Source organism: Euprymna scolopes, chromosome 3 (assembly GCF_053919585.1).
Source record: "Euprymna scolopes isolate OS-2025 chromosome 3, ASM5391958v1, whole genome shotgun sequence".
Lineage (NCBI taxonomy): Eukaryota > Metazoa > Mollusca > Cephalopoda > Sepiida > Sepiolidae > Euprymna > Euprymna scolopes.
The window spans coordinates 126,235,794-126,259,002 of record NC_136484.1 but is presented as its reverse complement, the minus strand read 5'-3'; the positions used below and the strand labels follow the sequence as shown (position 1 = coordinate 126,259,002).

The 23,209-nt window shown below is 31.3% G+C and overlaps 1 protein-coding gene across 4 annotated transcripts in view; it reads left to right on the top strand.

The window, feature by feature from the left end:
- Positions 1-23,209, top strand: part of LOC145258668 (protein zyg-11 homolog B-like) — a 158,226-nt gene that overhangs the window by 91,587 nt on the left and 43,430 nt on the right. For all 4 annotated transcript variants that reach the window (XM_080116627.1, XM_080116629.1, XM_080116630.1 and 1 more), the window contains one exon: positions 8,060-8,925. In XM_080116627.1, the coding sequence (XP_079972753.1) occupies positions 8,060-8,925 (866 nt within the window). The remainder of the gene's footprint in view (positions 1-8,059; positions 8,926-23,209) is intronic.

The following is a 23,209-nucleotide window of genomic DNA, read 5'->3' as shown; positions in this document are numbered from 1 at the left end:
GACTAAGCTACCCCCCATCCGGATTAAATAAAAGGTAGTGTTTGAAATACTGTATAGATTCCAGAATTCGACTGGATTCATCTACAGGAGATCGGGGGTTATACATCAGCTTAAATGTTGCGAAAATAACACTGAAAATGAGGACGCTAGTCTGAATAATCCAAACTAAAATAGATTTTCAACATGAATTAATAATTTAAAAAACCTGCAACAAAATAAAGACAATAGAAGACAAACAAAAAACACTTAAGAAAATAGGTCACACAATAGAATATTTATTACGATGGATTGGTATTTGACTGTAAAGAACACTGGGTGAGATGTGAGAATTTATTCTCAAATGTATGACGTCTCAAGTCTGGATTTATTCTAAACTAGCAGAGCTACCCCGCATTTGTCCGGAACAAAAGGGGGCATACACATACACAGCATAAAAAGAAAATAACTTTGAAAAAAATCAGTGACATTTCTTTAGATGATAACATTAAATGACATAAATAAATGATAATATTAAATAATATAAATTCGTTTGATCTCCAAATAATGAATATTTTCTTTTTATAAATTTTAGATATTATACATTCAGGACAATCCCAATCAAGAAAATGTAAACTTTGTGAGTCTTTGGTTATTAGTTTCAGACTTTTAACTGAACAGGTCAAAAATGCCCCAAAATGGCTAAAAATGACACGTTTTGCCCAATAGCTTTTGATTCATCCATTAAATTTTCCTGACACTTGGCCAAAATGTGTAGGCCATTGTTCTTAATATAAATTCAGTATGGGTAACCCTGGCAAAATTCTGGTTCGCATCCCTCTGAGACTTTTTGGGCTAAAAAAAACATGCCTTTTTGTGGCTTTTTTTCATATTATTCAAAAACTTGATATGTATGTCTATATAGTAGTTTTCCATGGTGCTGAATTCAAATATACATGTCTTTAGGCGTGAAACTGCATCGTTTGTCCATTTTTACTGGAATTCGGCATTCCCAGAAGCTGAAAAGGGATTACAAATGCCCCAACATTGCAAAAAATAACACTTTTTACCCCATAACTTTTGCCCCGTCTATTAGATTTTTCTGAAACTTGCGAAAATCTGAAGGCAAGGTTGGCCCTTCACACTTCTCACATTCATCATTTCTTCACTATTTTTTTGTGGCGTCATCTCGCATGCAACACAAGAGGGGGACCACGCACGCAAGGCTTGTTATAATGAATATCAATACGGAATCTTATTATAGTTGATGATGCATTGTAGAGAACAGATAATTAATGACTATGCAGATGTATGGTATGCAACGTGTCTGATATCTACCTAACCACCAATGTTATTACAGCTATTCTAAATCTATTGTATTCAGCTCAGGCTTGCAGAGTCAAAAAGTTACAAAATCTGTATTTTAAAATGTCTGACGCAGACTCTTATGATTCCATAAATTCTGATTATTCCAACCCTTGTAGGGTGATGGAAGCCTCCAAGACATCATCCATTCACTTTAATAACAGTCTACCAAGTATAGGAACCCTCTAGCTTTCCTGACTTGTACTTATTCTCATGACAGAACATCTTGTACACATAACTCTAGCTTCACTTCTAATTAAAAATTCCATCGTCTTACTGAAATCTAATTTTACATTGAATTTTCCTTCTTTTTCTTTTAACTTACATTTTCACACCCAACATCTAATCTTGTTTTATTAAGTGAATTTGAGCTTGGCTTACTTGATCCCATAATCGACATCAGTATCCATTACACCACTTATGCTCTGTTAAAGAAACGAGGGGTTCATGTCTTTCCTAATTAAAAGCTAACTGCTATAGAAACTGAATTTCTATGACTGTAGGCATATACTTGTTTTTTTATATGCATCCAAAAAATTTTTATACATTTCTATTTTTATTATACAAACTACTGTTCTCATCTAGGGTGTTATCCGCACAACGTTTTGGCCTATGTAACCTCATGGCTGGCAGAACAAGAACAATCTACTCCTCCATGGATTAAATAGATGGTTCAGTTAAAAATTTCATACATATTCCCAAGTTTGACAAAACGCATCTGAAGAAGATTAGAGCTTACATCTGCCGAAATGTTGTGAGAATAACATCCAAGATGAGAACATTAGTTTGAATAGTTCTACCTAGTCATGGCTGACGAAATGAGAATAATCTACCTTTATTGATTAAATAAAGGGTTACATTCAAAATTTTGTACAGATTCAGTTTATGTATTACAATATTCGCATGCATTATTACTGCTGTGACGTGATATTTAAATGCTTGTTTTTTTGGAGCTACTACGATCATACTGTTTCACTAACACGCCAGAAAAATACCAGGTGATCTGGCCTTGATATGTTTAAGAGAGTGGAAATTGACTTAACATTTTCAGTGTTAGGTGAATGAACTCGACTTTCTCTAATGAAAGCATGATGTTGATCTACGATTCTCTTGTTTCTTAACTGCATCTTATATAAACAATATATAAACAATATCTGTCACTTTTGACATTGAACCAAGCGAGCATACTCTTTGAAATTCTTGTTGATTCTATTTGCTTTCTTATTCTAGAGTTGCCATTAATTTCTTATGTTTATGCTGAAATGATGTGTTGTTTTTTTTTTTTCTAATAATTAATGCATGTATCATTAATTATCTAATATATAAAAAGCTATATGTCTGTCTCCATATTTCCAAACTCTATCTCCACCGAAACTAAAAGCCGCAGAGCAGTGCAAGAGACCTCAAATGATTGGATTTTTTATGGACTGTTCTTTTATGGGTATTTTGCCAGTTAAAATAGTTTTTAAGGGGTCAAAAATGGGTCAAAATTGAAAAAAAATCGTTATACATTTTGTACATTCATTTTAGTTTATTTTTAATTAGTTCATATGTGTGTCACAGTGGTAACGTGACACAGTGATGCGTGATACAGTGGTAACGTTACCAGCTTTGAATGCTACAGTTTCAGTTTCGATTCTAGCTGATGGCACACAATTTTTTTTATTTTTTTTTTTATTACTTTTGAAATCACGACTCTATAATAATATATATACGAAATCTGGACAAATTAAAATATATTTAAGCGTATTTTATGCACAGGCAAAGCCGGGCACCCCCACTACTAGTCTTTCTTTAAAATTTGATTTGCTAAATTTTATTGAATGATAAGAATTCTAAAACAAAAAATGTCAACGATCACTTTCGCATCCATTTTTATAATTCCATTCATCACATATGCAGGTCATAACACAAATTTTTAATTTAAGATACTTGAGCAATTTACTGATTTTGCTGAAATAATGTTATTATTACTATTTTGTACTTTCACCTAACAATATAATAAACAAAATATATTAATACCATAAGAATTCAATTTAACTTACAAATCCTATCTAAAAAAAATAGCATGATCTGTAAACTGCACAAGTACTTTATTAGATTTAGAAATCAGACATAGACGTATATTATATCGTTATAAAAGATGTGTTACATGGAAGTATTGGCACTTTTAACAGCACGAATCTCGACTATTGCATTAACAGTACACTTTGTTCTAAATTTTGTTCTCTGAATATTAGTAATGGGACGAGTCCAATACACTTATCAATTCTTTTCTAAAGTTCCTAATTTCGATTCTTTTAAAATCTCTATTTTAGCTATAGAGTTTTTTGTTTTAATTATTTTTATTGACTAGATTTTCAACAAATTGTGATCCATTTGTAAATTTCAAGTGATCATGCAAATTGATTTCTTTTTCTTTTCTTCATAGGCGACATTAAAAAAAAAAAAAAAGAATTACCACAATCAATGTTTATCTTTATGAATGAATAAGAAAGTTTTTGTTTCGTGTTTACATCAAAGTTATGAATGAAATGTTTATTATTTTAAATTAATGTTTGAAATTCAAGTCGTGAAACTTGTAAGCTGGCAGTTAGCTAATATATAAATAAAAAATTCGTTTTATTTAAAGAATATTTTAAATAGTTTATAATTACAATTACTTTTATAGAAGGAAGAGTCTTTTTTTAAAATTTATTTTTAATTTATTGAAATAGTATTTAGCTACTAATTATAGTCATTTTTGGTGCAACTTTACTATAGTGTGTCGTCCGACCCAATTGTGTATTTTCAAACAAAGACACTTCAGGGAAAAACATGATTACATATTTACATGTAATGTGAAAGTTAGTATAAAATCATAAAATTACCAAAAATGGTTCAGTAGAAAATGTGTTAGAACTGATTTTCTGAGGAAAAAAAAAAAAAAGCCTGCAGTATATCAATAAAAAGCAAGAAGAAAGATAGTGTCATCGGATTCTGCATATCTACCCCTGATTTTGATTTTCAAAAGGATTAATTTACAGTGAATAACAGCAACTTCGAAAAATTCTGTTTTTACTTATAATTATTTTTCCATTGGACCATTTTTCATAATTTTTGGAATTTACACTAATTTTGGCATGACACTAAGTACATATAAGAACCTGAAGTCTAACTAATATTCCTGGTGAACCAAGTGCAAAAGAGATCCAGACAATTGCACTTAAGGGAACAACGAGGATACTAACAAGAGCTCTCGGTTGATTTCAATAAAAAGCTGGGAAATGTTGACAGCTGGTTTGGCTGCCCCATACCCAGCGTTACAATCTTCAAAAGAAGAAAATAAAAAAAAATAAAAAGTTCTTTTTTTTTTCTGAAATGCATTTTTCAAAGACACACTATAGTAAAGTTGCATCTCATTTTTTTTTATTAATAGTATTAACCCTGACAGACATTATTTCAAAAAGAAATATTCTCAGCAGTAAATTCTACAGATTGATGTAGAGAGCATCATCATTAGTATAATATAATTTACTGTTATGTAAGTTTATGAAATGTTATATTTATGAATTAGAAAATTGAAAAGTTATTATAATTTCTGACAACTTTATTCACAGAATGAAATTGTTCCTTATTCTGACACTATCCGTGTATTTGTATAATATCCTTTGTCATCGGATAAAGGCATATAATTTATCACTAGTATTAACTCTGACTGACATTATTTCAAAAGGAATATTATTATTAACAATAACCTATACAGATTGATGTAGCAAGCACTGTGGAATTTGCACAAGTCCTGCTAGTTTTTTTTTTCTACCAATAGATCAAGGCCTGGAGGCCACTCAAGGATAATGAGTGTACATTAGTCAATGGGACAATAGTGTAGTAATCGTTAATAGTGGAAATTTGGTAAATTGGATTACTTAAGGAGACAGCTCATCAAGAACTTGTTTATGTTAGACTTGAAGACGACCATATTGTAGTCAGCTCGAAAGCAGGGAAACAAAAGAGTGTTCCTCAGGCGTGCAGTTCTAAGAATTTTAATTCATCTATTGGGGCGGATTACTCTCATTTCACGTTCATAAACTGTCTGCATAAGTAATCAAATTTTGTACATTCCATTCATCATTTTCATCCCTTTCATAATATTCTTCATCATTCAACTGACAATCCATGCATCTTATTAATCCTTAGCCTTGAGTGGCTTTTGGGTGATTATTCATTAATAAATAAATAAATATCTTCTATTAGGTATTGCAAATCAACATTTTATTTTCGTTATATCTAAAAAGGATTTTATGCAAGCACATAGATCTTTGTAAAATATAAACAATTGACCAAATTTATTTTCGTAACTCAATTAGCCATCAAATTATGGTCATTCATTAAAAACAAGTGTAGCACGCATGGTCCCCCATGAGTGCACAGTGAACAAGCCAAAAAAAAAAAAAAATGGCTAAGTTCAGCATTCACCACCACCACCCTTTCGCTATAAAATCCCCAGGGGACGTCAAATTCTGATAAAAATGAACAAACAGTGCAGTTTTAGGTCTTCACATATGTAAATTTGAGTTCTGCACCATGCAAAAAAAGAAATGACTAAGCCCATCATTTCCCCCCCCCCCCGCCTTCATTTAACCCCAAAAGTCTCCAAGGCCTTAACATATTTAAATTTCAGTTCAGCACCATGCAAAACTGCTAAATAAACATACACAGAAAATTTTGGACAAATATGGTAAAATAGTCCCAAAAATGGAGTGTTTTTATTAGCCTTAAAACACCCAAGAGTTATTGCAAAGTATAGACAAAAAAATTATATAGAAATCAGTTAGTTACAACTTTCAGAAAGTTTTATAAAAATCCAAGATATCAATCTTTTTTTTTAATAAGTACAAAAGTGTCGAGTTTAGCCATTTTAACTCTAAAGGCACCCCTAGGAGGGCAAACGGAGTTTTCCCAGAAAATCCGTTCTGTTACTTTTTTTTACTCATAATTTAATGTTTGTGCAAAATTTCAAAAAATTCCAAGGCATAGTTATTGAGAAAAGTGCAGACAGACGAACAGACAAGGGTGAATTTATAGGTCCACCCTCCTTTTGTCGGGGGACCAATTAGAAAATTTGACCTAATGTGATATTTGAAACCAATTTTTACTGTGTATAACTGAAAATGCAAGCGAAATATTTTTACAAACGTAATGTCATCTTGTGATAACTGAAAAGTAATCATAATAAAAGTAATACTCATTAGATCAAATCATATTACCCCTCAAAAAACCCAAAAAAACACGCAAAAAATAAGATTCATTCCAACAGCTAACACATTGAATCTTCATATTATGATTTATAGCACAGATCAAGCTAGATTTTCCTTTTCAGTCAGTTAAGAAAACTCTGATTTCAATCATATAAAAACAGATGGTAACACAATATGTACGGCATAATCATGTTGACAAACCTGTTCTCATTCGATCACTAAAGTTAAACAATGTTGAGCATGGTCAGTACCAAATGGGCGACCATTTGGAACTAGCACGTGCTGTATGTAAGAGGACGTTGACACTTCCTGCAAAAGCTTAAAGTCGTAATCTTCCCTAACTAGAATATTCATGAGAATGGGGACTGCTTGTAAATTTTATACTCACATGAAACTTCCTCCTTTGGAGGAAGCCAGCTCAACCTGCTTAGGGTGAGTGCGACATCAGTACATTAGTATTAGTAGTTGTAGTGGATGATAACACAATTTGATAATAGAACAAAAATTTAATTCATTGAAGTTTTTAATTTGTAGTTTTTTTTAAAAAAAAACAACTTTATAATAAGCACATCTTATTGGTGAACTTAATATGTTATACATATATCTTATTAAGGTAAGACTGTTTTTTTTTTATATGAATAGACATAGAATATTGCACACAGCCAATGTGAAAATACAAACATTAAAAAATAAATTGCCTCTCATTAAAAATACTAATCTAACTTGAAGTAGCCTGAAAAAAAGTATTAACAGCACAACAGAAAGAATTGTATATTTATAAAGAGAAAAGATATTTTTAAAATTTATATCTAAATTTTATCAAAGTAATCCAAAAAGTGAGCTATTTCAAGTTATAAACGAGAGAATTTCACTATTTTTATCCATTTTCACACTCTACTAAACAAGGTTTGTTGTCGTACTTATTTTTGTTGTCTCCTATTATATGGATTCTGCGGAGTGCTGTTCTCATCTTGAATATTATTTTCACAACACTTTGATCAATGTAACCTCTGATCTTCCTCAGGTGTATCTTGTTGAACTTGGAAATATTTGAACTCGAGAATCTACATGGAATTTCAAACAGAAACATTTATTTAATCCACAGGTTTAGAATGCTCTTGTTCTTTCACCTATGACTGGGTAGAAGTCTTAAATAATTTGCAATTGTATTTCAGGTGTCACTCACACTGAAGATTGAAACTTCAATTATCAGAAGAGTGTAACTTTATAACTGCATTTTACCAAGTATTCTATCCACTACACCACGAACCCTTGCGAGTTCGACAAGATACATTCGAAGAAGGTTAGAGGCTACATCGACCGAAACCTGGGGAAAATACTTTAAGATTGTAATAGTAATCTGAATAATCCAAACAAATTATCAACCCTTATCTAAAACATTCATAAACATAATTCTTTTGTCTCTGCTTGCATTTTCATTCTTTCTAAATATTTATCTCTTTTGTTTCTCTTTTCAGTGTCTACTGATCAGCATGTACGACACACCAAGCAGCCTACAGGACTGTTGTGTTGACTACATCTGTGACAATATCAAGAACCTTTGTCAGGTGCAACCTGGCGTGGAACGAAGTCACAAAAAGTTGGTATTTAAGGATTCCGAAGTCTGCTTTCATGGGAAACTCTCCGAACAAATTCTGCAGACTCTCTGCGAGAAAGGCAAGCTGACCGACGAGACATTGAGTTTGTTTGATCCGAATGTCACCCCACTAAAGCGCGTGTCCATCCGAGATACTCAGCTTACGACGAAAGGATTAAGAGCATTGAAAGCTCACAAGATCTCAGAGTTGGAAGTTACCGGATTGAAATCAGTTACCGTGAATGACCTTATTGGTTGTCTCGGGGAATGGACGCTTTCCAATTTGCGGATGCTGAATGTCAGCAACAGTACTTTCATCAGCAACGCACAGTTCTGCGTTGTCATTTCGCTTGCAAAACTTCAAAATCTTCAAAGCCTCAATGTGAGCAACACAGAATTCAACAAGCACGGACTCGAGATCATTGTGGAAGAATTACCCGCCCTTGAAAGCCTTGACATCTCGGGCACCCCCATCAATGACATTTCCCCCCTCAGAAAATGCAAAGAGCGTTTACGCTGTCTGTCTATGTACAATTTGAGATCTTCGCATAACGATGATTATGTCTCTATATTATGTGAATTATCTAAACTTACACACCTCGACGTGTCGGAGGTTGATACACCATCAATTGTGGACACACAAACACGGTTTAAGGTCCAGGAACTACTTAAAAGAAAAACGTGTCTACCGAACTTAACATCATTAGACATTTCAGGAAAAGATGATATAGTTGAGGTCGTATTATTGTAAGTAGATTTGTTAATTTTTTGTCAAAATGCTTTGTTTTTTTTTGTTTATTTGTTTGTTTTTTTTTTAAATATGTTTTATTGTTTGATAATATTGAAAAAAATGGAGAGGGCATATTCGATGAAATGTTTAAGGGAAATTAATCTGTATATTTCTGTTACATATTCTATAAGGTAGGTAATTGTGCACACAGATATGTATATATACTAGCAGGGAGACCTGCCATTGCTCAGCATCGAATTAGAATCAACGAATTTTCCACCCTTCCAATACGTTTATTGTCATCAAAATCAGTGAAATTGCTCATTTTTCAATGAATTGTCTTATCTAGTCAGGGATCCACCGCGGTACACCAAGAGGAAGCTTCACATGCCTCTCTGCAGTGACTTAGTCCATTAATACATTGTAATCTACATTTCACTAAAGAGAACCTACAGTTGGTTTTATAAAATTATTTTTATATATTGGCTTGAATTAAAGTTAAAAATGCAAAATTTAAGTATCATGGTTCAGTTGTGCTCTTAACAGAAACATTCATTTTGAATGCACTCTCTTTTTATCAAAAGCCTACTTTTTATTTTATATGCAGAGCCCTTTTGCTTATGCAGCAATAAAACTTCTAAAATGCACTTGTGATGTTAGGCTGTATAAGGGTGTTAACTTTGGTCAAAATCGGACTGCATTTGTTAGCGGTGTATGCAAATGGTAGGCATTGTAGATAAATATCTGGTCAAAGGAAAGGGAGCAGGCACAGAGAATTAAAAATATCTCTGGTGTTCAGCCATCCAGAAGATGTTTCTGTGTTTAAAATAAAATAAGTACCTCTTTAAATGGGGAATGATGCTAAGACCAACCTACTTGAAAAAAGTAATGTTCCTAGATGTGCTGCAGATAAACCCCTTTAAATGGACAGTCTTTAGTCATTATCTCTAGAGGATATCTCGGATAGTCATCTTCTTGGTGGTCGAATGGCGACCACTAACAAAGATCAGAATCTAAGGAGTGGCAGTCAGTTGGGCCAGTGTGGCTCTCCAGGAAAGATTGGTCCTTGGGGCTCTTGGGTAAAGGATTGTGTAGATTGAGCTTGCATATTTTCACTTGGTTAGGCTAAAATATCATTTTGTGGATTTGCTGTTCAACCTGAGAGAGCAAATTCCATTTTAACATCTAAAGTAAAATAAACCTCTTAATTGCTTTTAAACTGGAGTTGTGATTTTTTGTTTTGAAAGGAGAATCCCTTTGTTGCAGCATTAACTAAATTGAATAACAACTTTGGACCAACACAACGAGTGGGACACTTGCAGCCATTACAGTGAACACGCACATAAATCTCCATAATAGTATAATATGATATCTGTATCTAAATCATGAATCCCTTTTATTCCAATGCTGTAACTAAAATAAATTATAATATTTAAATTAAATATTACTTTTGACTGTAAAAATTTTATTAAAACCTAGTTGTACTTACCCGGCGTTACCCAGGATGCAGTGAAACCATTTTAGTTGTTCATTTTTATTTGTCTGCACATTTTGTAGACTTGTACAGAAAAAGAAATAAATTTTTACTTGTAAAAGAGATTTTTGTATCAATCATATTGGTTACAAAAAAAAATAGTTATTTCCCTTGCTAATTTTGATTATTTAATTTATTTATTTTTCCGGCTTAATGCAAAAATGTTTTCATACACAATATTTAAAAAATTGTAACAAAGTATGTCATTATAATGTCAATAACATAGTACAAGATTAACAAATGAAAACTTTTGGTTATAGTCTGCTAACGTACTTCCTAACTTCTGGCATGGCTGCTATTGGAAGCGGTGAAAGGCAAATCAGTTCCTTCGTTTTTTTTTTTACTCTCATGTGTATATCTCCCGTGTATATACACTTTTTTTATCATGATTTTCCAATCGTTTTTTTTTTTTTTTGTTTAATAATCATTGCACGTGTGTCGGTCATATTTTATTTAAGAATTATTGAAAGTGTTTTTATTTTTTTAAAATTTTTCTTTTAGAATTATTGAAAACACTTTTTGCGCACTTTTGTTTTTTTTTTAAAGAATTATTGAAAAAACTTTTTAAAATCTTTTAAAACTATTTTGGAAATTTATATTGGATGTGTTTTTTTTAATGATGTTTGAAATTTTGTTATTTTGATTTCAATAATTTCATTTGTTATTTTGATTTCAATTATTTTATTTTTAAGCATAATTCTTATAAACTCAAATATAAAACTTTTATTCTTTTTAAATTAAAAAAACTTATTTTTATAATTTCATAAATATATTTCTTATAAAATTTCAAATAAAATAAAAACTTATATTTTAATTTTGTTTTTAAAAGTGCAAATAAAAAATAATTTTTATTTTTATCTGTATAATTTTGTTAATTTTTATTGACTATATTTCAATAATATCCTTTTCTTATATCTTATTTCAATAAATTGCTTCACAATAGAAATATTGCAGAACAATAAAAATGAAGGAACTGATTTGCCTTGTCACCGCTTCTGGTAGCAGCCATGCCAGAAGTTAGGAAGTATGTTAGCTGACTATAGCCAAGTTTTCTAGTCAGAATCAGTTTGATCTATCAATTTAAATGCTATTTATATCCAACTTGTAAAATCTCATAATCTTTATATGCTACGCTATTCTACAACTTTGACATTGGATACATAGAAATCTCAAGATACATTAATGATTTTTCTCCATTTTAGTATTTGAAAAATGCATAGCTTTTATAATCACTTAAAAAAGCAATTAGATTTTAAAAATAAAACACTTTCTTATGATATCAAGTTACAATAATCAATATCTTAAAGGTGAATCAGAGAAAATAGACAACGAAAACATTTTTATTCTGCATAATCATGTTGACACGCACACATTCTCATTAGATTACTGAAGTTATGTTAGAAATCAAGTCCAACTTAATGTTTTGAAAACAATTACATTCTTTTAAAACAACCATTGTAAGAGAAAGAACAACCAAACAAAGCTAAAATGGCTCCCAGTAATTATATATATATATATATATATACATATTTGTATATTTTGGCAGCAAGTCATTATTCAAGCATGTTTGATTGCACACGACTGAGTTCTTCCTTTCTCCAATTTTGTTGGATAACTTTTCAATTCGGTGAGCGGCCATTTTTATTTTGGCTGGCATTTATATATTATGGCACCCAGTAGGTGTACTTCGATCATATTCTTAAGTGCTTTCAATCAGTACATCCGATCGTCGTCAGGAGCGATTGTTGCTGTTGTCATTTTCTTTATTGAGGCTTCGTGTATTTAGTTGGCTATATATATATATATATATATATATATATATATATATATATATATATATAGAGAGAGAGAGAGAGACACACACACACACACACACACAGAATTTCTCACGTTTCATCCCCAGGAGGATTCATCAGGTTATTACATGGAGTCAATGTTGCTACATGTTTGTTTTTTTATTTTAGAAACTTACTACCTTGCTCTACTTGCATATCAAGCATTGTCAAAGTAAATACTGAAAATAGATGCATAAAATTTCATGTAAATACATAAAATGATATATACTAACAAAAGTACCCGTCGTTGACTGGGTTCAAAACAGCCTACAGAAAATGGACTCTGATTTATGAAAGTATGATAGGTTATGAAAAGGAAGGGTTGTAAAGAGATAGCTTCGAATTTGGGGGTATCAAAACCAAAGCAAAATATGATGAAAGTAAAAATAAAATAGATAAACCCCATAATTTATTATACCATACCTGTTCACACTGAAACACTTATCACAATATTCTGTGGATCTATATTAAAAAATCTTGTTAAACTTTGTGACATATTTCCATTCTATGGAGGTCATAATACCATATTTCTTCAAACTGAAACATAATTATCAAAGTATACTTACGCAGATAGATATGAAAAGTCTTTATTAAAGTTTGTGCCTATTTCCATTCTATGGAGGCCAGGCGCGAACGCAGACTCCACAATTATACCATCCCTATTTAAGTTAAAACATACTTATCAAGGTATTATTATGTACATCTATATCAAAAACACTTGTAAACGTTTGTTTTAATTTTGAAATTTTTTATTTCCGTACATTGTGGACCAGGCGTGTACGCAAACCCCACAATTTTAATGAATCATCATTATGCTAGATCAAACATACCCATTCCTGTGTCTCGATACATATTCTGTCATTATGTGATCAGTTTTCTATAATAGTCAACCATATAGGAGCCTATTCATGGCCAGACAACACAGACTTTCAGCTTTATATATATATATATATATATATATATATATATATACACACACACACCTAAACAAAAGGATAATAAAATTACACTTAGCTGCTGTTTTTCTGTCCATTCAAAGAATTGCTGTCCTCAAAGTAATTATCTTCTTATTCAAAGCATTGGTAATATGAAGAGATGTCAATAAAGCACTATATCTTTCTTATTTGAAAGCATATTCTTAAAAAGAAAAACGTCTTAATCTCCTATATAATATTTGGCTGCAGAAATTCCAAGTATTGTAGATTTGTAATAACAGATGCCACATACTAATTCATTACGTCTAGGCTATTAGCCACTATCTTATTTAATTTTTTAACACGATTTTAGACACATTTAATAGTTATAATTTAGACACATTTAATAGTTATAATAAAATGCTACATTACATCCTAAGAACAACATCAACACAACCACGACATCTATAGAGGAAGGAGTCCCTATTTTTCTCTATAAATATTTAGTTGACCTCAGAACCTATTCTACATTTTCCTATCATGCTTTTGTTGCAATCGAGGTCGCCATATAGTTTTTAAAATTTGGCCTTTCTAAGGTTTGACAGATTAGCCTTTTCAAGGCGAATCTTGGCCTTTTTTATGCTCTTTCATGAAACCATGTTTATTTTTCTAATTTTCAAATATATTGTTCAAAGTGGATTTTACACACTGAATAAAAAAAAATAATAAACAAATGTCCACTTATCGCTTAAGGAGTAAGGAGGCTTAATGTCTCAAAAGTTGTAAACAAATGACTTATCTACCACTAACCATAAGTTCGAGTTGAACTCCCAAATTTAGAGTTAGTGATAGTCATAGATTTTTTATACAATTTTCCAAGAGTGAAGTCCCCAATGGTTAAACGACATGCAACCAGTTAATTGTTGTAAAGACAATTTTTAATAAAAGAAATGAAATAAAAATAACTTAAACACAGTTTCAGCACGTATGAAAGATACTTGAATTTTACTGCATTTGATATCAGGTATTTTTGTTATTGTTTACAATTTCTCGAATATTAATTACTTTACACAAATGATTGTGTTGTTCCTACTTACTTGCCCCCCCCCCAAGAACCGTCATTCATGATTTTACTTATTTTTACTAATTTTAGAGGTTTATTTTATTTAATTGTCAGCAATGAACCAACTTTTTAAGATGCAGCATATGCTAACACTTCAGCAAAGTTTACTGTATTTATTTTTTAGCAAACATTAATAACAGAAAGTTTTCCACTTTATTTATTTTTTTGCATAATTAATTATGGAAGTATAGTTTCTGTTTTTCTTAACATCTGTTGAAAAAAAATAATTTGTACAGTCTCTTCAAAAAAAAAATCAAACTTTTCTCTACTTTCACCTAACTATTTACAATTTTCATATAAAGCATTCATCTGTTCTTTTTATAATAAAAATTCCATTTTCAAAAAGAAACGTTTACTGCCAAATTTCTTTAAAAAAAAAAAAAGTGCAAGTTTTCCTGAAAAAAAGCCAAAAAACTTTCACCTAACAATTTATGGGAAAAAATTAATTTTTTGGGGAAAAAAAACCCAACTTTTATTGATAAAAAAAATTGCAAAAAATAATAAAAGTAAATAAATGAACAAAATGCAATTTTTCTTGAGGAATGGGTTCCATTTCAACAAACTGAGCCACAGCAACGCATGGCCAGGTACAGCTAGTGTGTATATATATATATATATATATATATATATATATATATATATATATATATATAGTGTCTGTAGGTATTTAATAATTATTATCATAAATAATTATGTCAGCCCCTTTAAGAAACTCGTTTCTTATCATTGAGCACTTTCAGTTGAATTAAGTCGGTCAATTTAGCTCTTATGCGCCGATCATATAATGATTAGATCACTCTGACTGACGTAAAAAAGCATTTAAAAATAAAATGTTTAAATTTCAACATCATTTCACGCAGTTAACAGTAGCTGAATGGATACGGTCCTTGCTAATGAAGCCAGAGATGGCTTCTGTTGGGTTTGCACTGAAGATTCCGGAAAGGATGAAATACTAGAGTCTTTAGGTATCTAATAATTAGTAGTAGTAAATAATTATATATATATAGTAGGGATATACCGATTAGCAAATTTACCGATTAATTTGTTTTTGATGATTGTCCAATTACCAATTAATAGGTTTTCTAATTAATAGGTTATCAGCAAGTTTTGTTGTCATAAATGATATTATATTGAAAACAAAGACAAGTTAACTCCCATTTTTGCTTATCGAAGAGACATGCATCATCTACACCATATTATCAAATAACAGGCATGACGCACTGTTAACATGTAGATTTTTATAACCTACACAAAATTGGAGGCGAATAGATGTAAGCATATGGAAACTTTCCCTCCTTTCTCTTCCTATTGAGTTAACATTATTTTGTACTTTAAATCACTGTCAAAAAAAATTACTACTTCATAATTTAGTTTTCATGTTGACGAATTGTACAGTAAATTGGGACCATGTGCGAATTGAAAATAAAGCATTCTTCATCAGTCATACTCTTGTTCTTCATTTTTGGACTCTTGCTATCATTACATATATTTTTTATTTTTCTGGTTTAGATGATGTATATTTTATTGAGATAAATTACTAATTAGATATCAGACATAAATAATTTAAATACGTAAAAAATTAAATATTGACAAGCTTCAACCAGTATGACAACCAGTTTCTGCTAGAAAGTATTTTGATGTCAATCCCAAGAATAAGAATACAGCTGTCTGCAAGTTATGTCAAACCATCACAGCAAAAACTTTTACGATTAATATGTTAAACCATTTTAGAAAGGTCCATCCAAAAGAAGCAAAAGTTGCAGATAAGAAAAGAAACACAATGAATATTCAGGGACAGACATTCCAGGAACAACTGGCAGCAACTACGAGCCTCCAGCAAAACACCAAACTACTATAGAATCAATATTGGCCAAGAAGAAAATTTGGGATATTAATGACCACAGATCACAAGAGATCCATTATCTGATAAGAGAAATGATTGCTGTTCATATTCAACCATATTCTGTAATATCTGACACTGGATTAATTAAGCTTATTGCAAAACTTTGTTCAAATTACAGCATTCCATTAAAAAAGTACTTCACTGCAAAATAATTTCTAATACATTTACAAAATGAAAACAAAGATTCAATTGTCTCTAGGTGAAATTAGAAGCATTTCATGAACTACAGACATTTGGACAGCTACAACAGATAATGCCACCTTTCTGAGTTTGGCTTTTAAATTACTTTGAACAGTGCACAGCTGTGCTTAGAGTTGTTTCATTCCCTGGTAACAGGTAAAGAATAAGTGAAGAATTGCACAATGTTCTGGATTAGTATAAAATCTTCAAAGTTTTCTTAGTCTTGCGAGATTCAAGAACAAACATTGCTGGTGTCAGGGAATATGATTTAAAATAACTATCATACATTGTAAGTCAGGCTGTGAAGACAACCATTACATTGAACAGAAATACAGTCTCTCTCTTTAATCGCTTTCTATTAGCAATTAGCAAATTAATTGATATATAGGATCAGCTTAATTGGGAAAAACAGACTCATTCAAGATGTGACTACATAATGGAACTCAATATATTATATGCTTAAAATAAATTAACAACAATGAAAAGCTCTTGTAATGTGTGCTGTTGATAAGATTCCTACCTTAACAACTTACCAATGGGAACTTGTTCAAAAAAATATCCAGTTTCTGAGTCCATTTGAAGAAATCATCACAGAAGTAAATTACAGAATATCAACCATATCAATGATAATACATACAAATTTAGCTCTGAGATTATTTTTGTCAAAAGCTGTCTAATCAAATCCTAGTATTTCTGACTTTAGTGGAATCCTTCTTACCATTGTTGAACAATTCAGGTTATCAATCGAAACAAGATTTTCATCCTATCTAAATGATAAAAAAGAAGCCAGACCAGATAGATAAATGATAAAAACTTGCATCTGTCTACTTTCCTAGATTCATGATTCAATATTACTACTTTCTGCTGATGATAATGAAGCAGAATCAGCAGGATACACTACCCTGTTGACGGTCAAGAAGTACAAACATATGTAAATTATAACATGGCAACTTTGATGCTAGCTGACAAAAAACTAACCAGTAAAAATCTCACAAAAGACGTTTTCATCACTCCTTGTATAAGAAAATAATAGGAAGTAAAAGTACAATTATTTCTAATTAAATTTCGACGTTCATTTTTGAGGTGTGAAATGTACTTCTTAAATAGTATCCTCAAGAAAATGTAATAATTTTGTGCAGGATTTTTCACTTTATTAAGATTAAGTGAAGAATTTCACAATGTACAAAATCTTCAACAACGTTTTCTTAGTCTTACGGAATTCAAGAACAAACATGGTTGCTGGTGTCAAGGAATATGGTTTAGAATCACTATCATGCTTCATACATACATTGCAATTCTTAATAAATGATTCATTATTTTCCCAACAGGCTGTTAAGACAATCATTACAACTAACAGAAATATAGTCTCTCACTGTAATCATTCTCTCTTAGCAATTAGCAAATTAACTGAAATACAAGATCAGCTTAATTTGGAAAAACATGAACTTTTGGTCTCAATAAATAAATCTTAATATGATATCGTGTGTGTTATTTCATGCGTCACGCTTACATCTTTTTTCTTTTGAGTGACTGTCGTTTATGACCTTTCATTTCTTGTAATAATTTTACCAAGAATTCGTCATAAGCTTTTGTTTTGCTTTTGATTATAGTTGATGACACTCAAGTCATCTATGTATTTTTATAAATAATTCTACAAAAAATGTTTAATAAATTTTGGTTTTGGTTTCGATTATAGCTGAAGGAACTCATATATATATATATATATATATATATAATTTTTTTTCTTCATAAACTTTTGTTTCGGTTTTGATCCAAGCAAATGCACCCAAGTTATATGGATATAGTTTGTATTTTTTAAATCACAACTTTATAACATATAAAAAGTAGAAAATTAACACTATAATAAGATATGCGAAATCTGCATAAATTAAAATATCATATTTAAGCGTATTTTACGACTGGGCTACACTGGGCACCCCTGCTAGCTGAGATAAATACTTGTGCAGTTTTAACAAAAGAGCTACAATAATATCATCCATAGAATGCCAACATCAATATATTACATATGAAAGAGTGTACTGTGGAATTTCCACAGGTCCCACTAGTATTCAATTAATAATACATTGTTAATTTTAGTGGTGGGACGATTAATCAGAATCGTTAATCGTAAGAATCGTGTATTTTGGGGGGAATCGGAATCACATTGTTAAAAAATACCTTAGATTTACGATCCTTTCATTACGATTCTCTTATATTTTTAAGTTGAACAGTTTGTTTGAAGTGAGATTAATGCTCTCAAAAATTTATGATAAAAACGTCATAGAACTTTTCATAACATATTTAGTATGATATACAAAAATTTTATTTAGTACTTTAAAGGTAATCTTTATTTATCTTAATGAGTTTCGAAATTTCTTGGAATTTTTTTCTTTTAATTCTTTCTTTTTTTTTTTTACTTTTAGCTTACCTTGCTTTTATATTTCACCATTTCGTTTTTTAGTAATAAATGCTTTGCTACATTAAAAACTGACCTTGTGTCTAACTCTGCCCTCGTGGGGAGGCAAGTAAATAGGAAGTAATATTGGCGGCTGAAAAACGTTTTTTGACCACCATAAAAGCATTACAATACATTAAATCCTGAAGAATTTCTGCCATGCGCACTTGTTGTTCTAAGTTAAGTAGCCACTACTTGTGTTTCGAACTTAAAAAGAAAAAAAAGTGCTTTAAAATAGTAAAAACACTAAAGCTTTCTTCGTTTTCGAAGTGGGGTTTCAGGCGCCCCTATTATCCCAAAGAACCAGCTATGTAAACACTGCAATATTTTTCAATAATTATTTTTTAAAAATTCTTTACAATCAATTTTTATTTAAAATTAAGAAATTATTTTCTAAAATATTTTGCTTATATATGTTTACATTTTGTTTTTAAGTAAAATTACGAAATTAATTTAAAAAATATTGTTTATATCCATCTTCATTCAAAAGGGTTACTTTTCGGTAGCTTCACCGGTTGTTAACCTAAATTTTCCGAATGTCAGAACGAGACTTGTCTGCAGGACCTATTTATCTAAGTTTCACGGATTTTTGTTATTATGATTTTATTTATTTTTTTTTTGTGGGGGGGGGGGAGTTTATGTAATTATTGACAGGAAAAATGGTGAGAGTCAAAAGGGAATCTTCTGCGCTATTTTTAAAGATTATTTTCAAGTTTAATTAAAGTTTTATGATACCCTTTTCTTATTATTGTTTTTGTATTCTTTTGTTACTTTTATTTATTTATTTATTTATTTTGTGGGATTTAACTAGTGTTGGGACGATTCCTAATTTTTATACGATTCCGATTCCAGGAAAATATTGATTAACGATTCCGATACCAAGTACGATTCCGATTCCTAGGGAATTTATTGTTTTGAAATATACCAGGTAGTTTTATACTTATGGTCGGTAGTTCCCAAATATGTTCCCTAACTTTGGAAGAGATATTTTATGTCTACACTGTCGTGTTTTGGATTAAATAAAATTATTATATAGCAAACTAAACGGAAAAATTAGCAAAATTTATTCTAGAGAAAATTTATTTTACTTAATTGGAATACAGAAAAAAAAACTCAAAGAAAATAGAATTTATCCTTCAGAGAAAAAACAAATAAAATAGAATTTATATAACAGAACAAAAACAAGAAAATTAGAGAATAAATACACACGATTCATTATTTTGGTCCTCATAATTAACAGATTTAATGAATTAAATAAAAAAAATATAGCGGAAGAGAAAGAAAATATATACTAATTAAATATAAAAAAGATAAACATTTAATTTAATAATTTATAAATGAACGTGCGTAATGAAAAAAAAAAAAAAAACAATATACCACGTGACATGGCGCCGTAGATACAAAATAACCGGGTTTGTATTACTGTACAGCTATAAGTCCTTAGTCAAATTCTATTTATATATACTTTTTAAATGAAATTATTTAATTAATCGTAAATATTATTTAGACATAAAAATTAACTGATTACAAAACCTTTTAAATATATATATATTAATTTCTTTTTCGTTCGGCAAAGAACTGCGCAAAACACTTTTAATTTTCAATTTAAAATTCTAGAAAAAAGATTATATTATTCTGCTTTTAATATAATCAAATTCAGGGTTTTATCTTTCTGGAGAAAAAAAAATAATGGATTTTATTTCAATGAAATTAAAAAAAAAAAAACTTGACTGAATTGAATTAATTACCCTTAAATTAACGAAGGGGTTATTTAATAACTTTAGGTTTGGAAGAGATAGGTATGGGGTCGATTTTTTTGAAACTTCAAAAGAAACCGACTACTGTCAAAACTTTGCGAAATAATACAACGTGATCAATTTCATTTTAGAGATATTTCTTTCAAAAGCCTTCTTTTAAAAAAAGAAAAAAAAGTATATTGTTCTATTAAACCTTTTACTGTTTAAATAATTTGACTTTGCTCGTTTTATTTTAAGAAAATATAAGTTGAAAAGGCATTTTCATTCAGTATTAGAAGATTTGTCAGTAAAAAAAAAACAATCGCCAAAAAGATAAGCGTTTTTTTTTATTTTTACTCGCAATGTAGAGCCCTGCATACTTCTTTTCAAGTTAACTCTTTTGTAGTTTTGATTACAATAGATCTGAATGAATGAACCTTGTAAGGGAGGGGCACTAAGCATTGCCCTGTTAATAATGAATTTCTTTGGTTTCTTTTTATTTCTCTCTTGCGGTTAGAAATATCAGGAATTTTTTTTTCTTTTTTTCAACATCAGACTAAAAGAATCGTAATGAAGGAATCGGAAAATTAAGGTATTTTTTAACGATGCGATTCCGATTCCGATACCTCCCAAAATACACGATTCTTACGATTAACGATTCCGATTCCGATTAATCGTCCCACCACTAGATTTAACAAACAAACAAAATGAAAACAAAACAAACAAAAAAATTTGGTGCTTATGCACTTATGTTATCGTTATTTTTTTTTTTTTAATGGTTTAAGTGCCTCGCCCAATGTTTGAAGAGTTTGTAATTGTTTTTTAAAGGAAAATTGGTGAAAGTCAAAATTAGCACTTGTGGCGATAAACAAAAATAAATAAAAAGCTTTAGCTTGTACGTACCTCTCATGGAATGTCGTAGATCGAACCACAGTGAAATGTTATTTAGTGCTAGTGCACTTACTGATCTGCGCTATTTTTAAATAGTATTTTCAAGTTTAATTAAAGTTTTACAATACTTGTTCTTATTAAATTGTTAGGTGAAAGTACAGAATAGGTACACAACACCCTCCCGTCTTCATGTTAAGAATGGCTTTCTAAATGTCATTATATGAATCTTGTTTTCCCGACTGCTGGAAAACCGCCTCTGTGGTACCAGTCTTCAAGAATTCTGGTGAAAGAACTGACCCACTAAATTATCGCCCCATTAGCCTCCTCCCGCTTTTCGCCAAAATATTTGAGTCCTTAGTTAATCAAGCCCTAGTCCAGCACCTAACAGCTGCTAAACTCCTGACTGACAAACAATATGGATTCAGGCAAGCCCGTTCAACAGCAGATATCTTAACTGTAGTTTCTGAACGTATATACCGTTCATTGGATAAAACAGGGGAGGGTAGAGCGGTGGCCCTTGATATATCCAAGGCTTTTGACAGGGTATGGCATGATGGTCTTCTAAGGAAAATTATATCATATGGAATCACTGGAAGAATTCATAATGTAATTAAATCCTTCTTAAGTAATAGAAAAATCAAAGTTGTCCTCGACGGTCGTACATCCAAACAATATGACATAAATGCGGGAGTACCTCAGGGGTCTATCCTTGGACCTCTATTATTCCTGATATTCATAAACGACCTCCCTGATAAAATTGTTTCGGAGATGGGTATATTTGCCGATGACACCACTCTCTATAACAGATATGAGGGGAAAACAAATGAACACATATCCAAGGAAATGGCAGAAACACTAGAGGATGACCTCCAATCCGTAGTGGAATGGGGACAAAAATGGTTGGTCACATTCAATGCTGCTAAGACTAAGCTTGTTTCCTTCAATAACTACAAGAAACCTTCTCTACCACCAATAGCAATGGCCAAGAACACATTGCCTGAAAGTACTTCTTTTAAACTCCTCGGCCTAACGTTTACAGGGAATATGAACTGGAATAGATACATTGAGAGCATTGCCAAGGCTGCTGCAAGGAAGGTTGGCTCCCTCTACCATGCTAGAAAACTACTTACACCTGACAGTATCCTATACCTCTATAAGGCAACCATTCGCCCATGTATGGAGTACTGTTGTCACATCTGGGCTGGTGCATCTGCTGCTTGTCTCTCGCTCTTGGACAGGGTTCAAAAGAGAGTCGCCAACCTGATAGGTCCTGAACTGTCATCTAGGCTTCAGCCTCTGTCCCATCGACGAGATGTTGCATCTCTCTGCCTGTTCTACAAATACTTTAATGGTGAATGCTCTGACGAACTGCAAACACTTGTACCTCCCCGACGTAACTATCCCCGACAAACCCGACAAGCTACTAAGTCTCATCCCTTTACAGTAGAGATCCCTAGGTACAAGAAAGCCTTCTACTCCAATAGTTTCTTCCCCAGAACTGCGGGTCTTTGGAACACCCTTCCGGGATTCTGCTTTCCCAACTGCACTGATATGCAGAAGTTCAAGTGTAATGTTAACAAACATCTTTCTACTCATCTCCCTTCATAATGACCCCGCTAATTAAGTCCCTGATAGTACCCCCCTGCTTCAAAGTGGCACTGTGCCTTGTTTGGGGTGAAAATTAAAAAAAAAAAAAAAAAAATTTCAGCACGGCTCAATAAGTGCATGAG